At 42.0% G+C, this 5,808-nt stretch overlaps 1 protein-coding gene across 1 annotated transcript; it reads right to left on the reverse strand.

The window, feature by feature from the left end:
• Positions 1 to 4,016: 4,016 nt before the first annotated feature.
• Hoxd1 (homeobox D1) lies at positions 4,017 to 5,808 on the reverse strand (the record flags this gene model as incomplete). The annotated part of the gene is made up of 2 exons (XM_005373884.1): positions 4,017 to 5,124; positions 5,463 to 5,808. Coding segments are annotated over 2 exons (681 nt in total), but the record flags the coding sequence as incomplete, so codon positions are not given.

Raw genomic sequence — 5,808 nt, forward strand, 5'->3', positions numbered from 1 at the left:
TTTCTTTCTTTCTTTCTTTCTTTCTTTTTCTTTCTTTCTTTCTTTCTTTCTTTCTTTCTTTCTTCTTTCTCTTTCTTTCCTTTTCCTTCCTTCCTTCCTTCCTTCCTTCCTTCCTTCCTTCCTTCCTTCCTCCCTCCCTCCCTCCCTCCCTTCCTCCCTTCTTTCCTTCCTTATTTTTTGCTCCTTCACCTCAGCCTCAGTGATTCCATCCTCTGGGAAATACTTAGAAGCCAACCGTGTACTTGTGCAGTCTCCACCTATACTTTTTTCTTCTGTTTGTATCTCTGAGAAAGAAATAGCACAGGAAACCTACAAGATGAGTTGGAAATCCCACTCTTAAGCAGTCTGGTCAACTGGCCAGGAGCCCAGAAGAGAAATGGAGATTGAGATGAGATTAAGATTGAGAATGAGATTGAGATGCTTAGAAGGGAGTACAAGAGAGCACCAGCCTATCCTTTGCCCCATTGTTTGCTGCTTTGTGCATTTGAAGAAAAACAGTGGCTCTGGCTCCAAGCTGTTGTGGGAAATTGATCATTGCTATCATCCTATTGGCCATGACTGTGCAGTGGAGATAGAGCAGTAACTTCAAGGAAGGTGCTGAGCTAGATTTACCATGAACCCAATCAAACTTCACCTTCACTAACTTGGGCTCTTCTAAGTCCAAGGAGATCCCTTAGCAATTCTGTATTCATAATTTTGTTTTATTTTTCTTAAAGAGGTCCTCCCAAACTGTATAGACTTAGGCTCTACAAACCCCTAAGATTAGCATATGCTGAGTAGTCGAGCCAGTGTCCCCTAGAAATGCCTTAAAAGTGTCAGTGGCCTGCTTTATTAGCTGTCACAAGCCCACATGACCACTCTTGGGCCTACCTTTTCAAATTATATCAATAAGATTATTCGAAATAGGGGCTGGGGATTTAGCTCAGCGGCAAAGCGCCTGCCTGGCAAGCACAAGGTCGTGAGTTCGGTTCCCGGTACCGGAGAAAAACCAAAAAATAAAAAATAAAATAAGATTATTCAAAATTGAAGAGATAGGGCTTGGAATGTATGTACAGCATTTCCTAGCATGCTTGTGAGGTCCTGGGTTCAATCCCTAGCATCACAAAAAAAAAGAAAAAAAAAAAAAAAACAAGTACAAGAGATAATGTTGAAACCTTTACAAGGAAAGGCTATCAATATTTAGATTTCTTGAAGCAAGATTTTCATTTTCTTGCAGTGCTGGGGATGGAATCCAGAGCCTTGCAAACAAGCTAGACAAATGTTTCCCCCTTAAACTACACTCCATCACGGCCCAGTTGTTGTGATTTTTTTTTTTTTCCTCTTAGTTACTGAATTTAGTTAAATGTTTTCTATTGAAATTATACTTCTAAATAACAAGCAATTACAAAGGAGATGTTGAATAGACCTATTTTGCATACTCATTGCCTTGTCATTCCTTAGAAACACGACAGATAGAGGGTTAAAACCATGCAAATCTTGATGTCAATTTAGATGGACATTTATCATTATTTGTGAGATATGTCCACCATGGTTTTCACTTTAAAACCACAAATAAAGTTTTAACAATGGGCATTTTTCTTGTTGAGAAGCCTGTGGTCAGACTAAGCATCTCTCTACACTGATTAGATCTTGAGGTTTTCAAATTCAATATTCAGCAAATATAGAGCATTTCTTTGGCCATCAGAAATAATTAAGAACTTCAGAGCTAGTGCAACTCACCTGAGCCTGTTCCTTTTTTCTGATGACAAGATAATCAAATATAACCTCTTCTGTTGGTGGGCTTCACTATATTTGAGATTGAGGCAGAATAAATTACACACAAACTTTTGAAAATCTAGATGATATTATGTTGGGTTTTTTTTGTTTTTTTTTTTTTTACATTAGCAAGGCCTTCATTTGCTAGTATTCTAGTTGTGGTATTTTATGTTTTTAAAGAGTTTCTTTTTCCTCGTTCCCAATTTTCCTGAACCCAGAAGACAAACAGTCATTATGTGAAGACAAAGGAATATTGAATAGTTAATTATACAATAGCCAGAACTGTCCACTGTGTATTCATTCCTGTAACAGATCATTGGAGGGTGAATTAGCATATTTAGTTTCAAATCTTGTAAAATAGAAATGGGATTGTTGTAGCAGTTTAACAGTTTACATAGTAACCTCATACTGTATGGAGATCTGATACAAGATAATACAAGGGTCTAAATAGTGGGAGAGGGAATGGCTCTGTAAATGGGCCACGTGACAAGATGAATTTGATAATGTCTAAAGTCTACTTTTCCTGTATAAACACAGTATCACTGTAATCCTAGAGACTATGTTTGCTTTCTGAGAAACAAACCCTCTTCTAATGATATGCCTAACATAAAATATGTAAAAGTCATTGAATTGTTTCCTAGCATATTCATTGCTGGAAGGGCCTTCCATAAGTCACCAAGTTCTCCCCATCTCCAGCCAGGACTCTTCTTAACACTGAATATAGCTGTATAGTGATCTGCATTAAGAAAGCTTTTAAAGGTCCCTGGGGCAAGTCAAAAAATAGCTAATATTGGCCTGATTCATAGAACAGCATAATACGTATGTCAAAATAGCCACCTTCATCAAGGAAGACATCCATCAGAGCTGTTAAGTGCTAGTATTCACTTCACAAGGAAAAAGGTTTATTTTCTCAGAGAAGGTAGATTAAGAAAATGACCATGCGTGTTGCTACTTGCTGTTGTTTAGGCATACATCTGAATGCTTATCAAAAAGGAAATATTGCCCTGTGAAAGATCACTGCAGGAACCGTGGAAGTGGCCGGAAAGGAGCAGATCACAAGTCTTTTTGACTTGCTGCAGAACGGGGTGGGGCAGGGGGGTGGTTTAAAGAAAGTCCAATTTGAATCAGGTTATTGAAGGATAGATGATGAAACATAATACTGACAAATCCACTTTTTAAGGGATCTCTTTTCTCTCTGATTAGCTGTTTGTTAGAGCTAATTTTATTTCTTCAACTCCATTAAACTGTAGTGCAAAGGACAAGAACTGAAGTGTAATTTAAAACTTCCAAGATAACCAATCATATTGCCATTCTAAAAGTAATCCACTGTTTTTAGTCTTCTAAATTATTAATTTGAAATACTACACTGAAATCTAGGAATTTAGACCTGAGGTTCTTACCTACCTTAATTGGGACTTTAAGCCTTTCTGTTGAAATATAGAGAATTTAAAATGTAGCAAGAAAATGAGGAAAATTACCTAACCTGACAATTGCCTCAAATACTCGCTTGTTTTTGTTATATTTTTTTCCCTACTTACCTAAAAGCCTGGTCACCTATGGGGAACGGAGGAGAAATAAAATTAGAGAAAGTTTTGTGGGATTTTAAAAAATTGTATACATCTTGCCAATTTAAATTCTGTGTTTGTACCTATTCCAAGAAGTTCATTTGAAAACATTTCATTTTAAAAACAGAAAGGTATCCTCTGTGCTCTCTCAAGGCAGATCCTTGTCTGGGTTACAGGAAGTGGAAAGCCCTGATTGTTGGCCTCTCCCAAGCCTTCCTTGTAATTCTTGACTCTGGAAATGAGAATTCAGGCCAAGAACTTTTTGATGTGTAGTAAGCATCCTTCCTCAGAGAACACTAACCAAAAAATAGTCTTCAGGTTGCTCTCCTCTCCCTTTGGTGAGGACAGCGGACAAAAGAACAAGTAGATGTCCTTGGCTTTACAACGTTCCCACCATGGGTCCCTAACCCTTTAGTTAATGTGTAGTCTCCACACTCACCATAAAACTAGGGCACTTAAGGTAAGGAAAGCATTTTCTTGGTTACTTGGATATTTGGCAAAGTTTCCCCCTTTAAATTGCTCATGTAATTGCCCCTAACTTGCTATGTATGTGTGTATAACCTATAAGAGCTGTTATTTTTAAAAGTTATCAGTGTAAACAAATTCCCATAGCAGAATCAAGAAACTCCAAATAGAGGAAATGCAGAGTCAACTTTAAAGAGAATAAAGATGAAAAGTGTAGGAAATGTAGAGTAGTAGATTGTGTCATTTTATTACAAAACAGCTCAAACCCTTTACATGCTATGACATTAAATGTCATATGTAAGTTCATTGCAAGCAAACCCTTTTAAAAATATACATACTGTATATATTTACATTCAAGTTTGAGTAACTGATGCAAGGTGTAGTTCAGGTTCTAATCTTTACCCACCCTGTGAATTTATTCAGCTACTAACTAAATAGCGATTGTATCTTCACTCAGGCACATGGAGAGGTAGAAACTGCTTTTCAAAGAAAACAAAACTGGAGCACAAGTTTGTAAACAGATCATCATTGAAGCAGCTTGGCTACATCAAGGGGACCCTAACTAACTTTGGTCATCTCAAGAAGCTCAGTATATGTAGTCTGTTCTTTAAAGTAAAACCAGAACACTTCTGGGCAAATGGTCTTCTGCACACATCACAGGGTTGACAGGACTCAACTAACTGACCTGCCACTCTGCACCCAAGAATTGTATATGACTAAGTTAGGCAACAGCAGTGGAGCTGGGCTGGCAGGTGGGGACATATTTTTCCTGCTAAGACACAAATAAAATGCAAACAAATGGCTTAAAAGATATCAAATTAGTATCTGCATGTACACACACAGTCTGGAACTCAGGAGCCAACTAAGATACTATAGTTCCTTCCCAAGTGAAATGCCTACTAATTTTTGCTCACGCCCACCTCCACCCCAAACTGAGCTGCTAATCTATAGAGGGTTAGGGGTGTCTTCTGCCGACCAAGGATCTTCCACCTCAAGACTGGACCTCAGGAAGGCTCTTGGGCTTGAGAAGGGCTGCCCGGGTTCCTGCTACACTTGGTGGGACTCGTTCCTGAGAGGGGAAGGTGGAGGGAGGCCACAGAGGTGGCTGTAGCCAAAAGCCCCTCTCGTTCCCTTTTCTTCTGCTTCATCCTGCGGTTCTGGAACCAGATTTTGACTTGGGTGTCATTCAGCTGCAAGCAGTTGGCTATCTCAATGCGTCGGGCTCGAGTTAAGTACTTATTGAAATGAAACTCTTTCTCCAGTTCTGTCAGTTGCTTGGTGCTGAAATTCGTGCGAATCGCGCTGGAGGGGCTGGCGGCTCCATACTCCGCGAGTTTGCCTGCAAGGTAAAGACAGAGCATCAGGGGCGAGAGGATGTGTGGACAGAAGGCAGCGGGGCAGTGAGGGAAGCGATGGAACCAAAGTCACTGCGGGTCTCTGTGAACACAGTCGTGCCAGGGACACACTCCACCGAGAACTCCTTCCTCTAATATTCGCAGAGCCTAGCCCATTCTCCGAGCCTGGACTTGGGCACACTTAAAGGACCTGGCCTGTTTTAAACAAGGGATCCGAAGGTGTAGCCTCATAAAACCTCCACCGCTGTCTCGAGGGACAGTGACAACGCGCTCCCAGCGCGTTTGCACCGCGGAGGTGCCTGCACCAGCGCCCTGTACTTACTTTTCTTAGAGGCGTTCCTCTTTACTTTCATCCACTCGAATGTGCTGAAGGCGGCGGCGGGGAGGCCGGACGTGGGAGAGACGGACTTGGGGTAGGCGCCGGGGGCCGGGGACGCGGTCTGGAAGGCCCCGGGGGGGCCATCCGCGGGCTCTTTGAGACACGCCGGGAAGGGGCCCGTCTCGCCAAAGGCCGCATAATCCACCTGGCCGCTGAGGAGGAAGGAGCCGCCTCCGGAGAACACGGCCGAGGCGGCGTAGTGGACGTGCGCCCCGCTGTCGTCGGCCGGGCGCCCCAGAGCACCGGCGAAGTCGTACGCGGCCCCGGGCCCCAGGAAGCCGTAGTCCGC

This window comes from Chinchilla lanigera, unplaced genomic scaffold (genome assembly GCF_000276665.1).
Source record: "Chinchilla lanigera isolate Chin_1 unplaced genomic scaffold, ChiLan1.0 scaffold00002, whole genome shotgun sequence".
Classification (NCBI taxonomy): domain Eukaryota; kingdom Metazoa; phylum Chordata; class Mammalia; order Rodentia; family Chinchillidae; genus Chinchilla; species Chinchilla lanigera.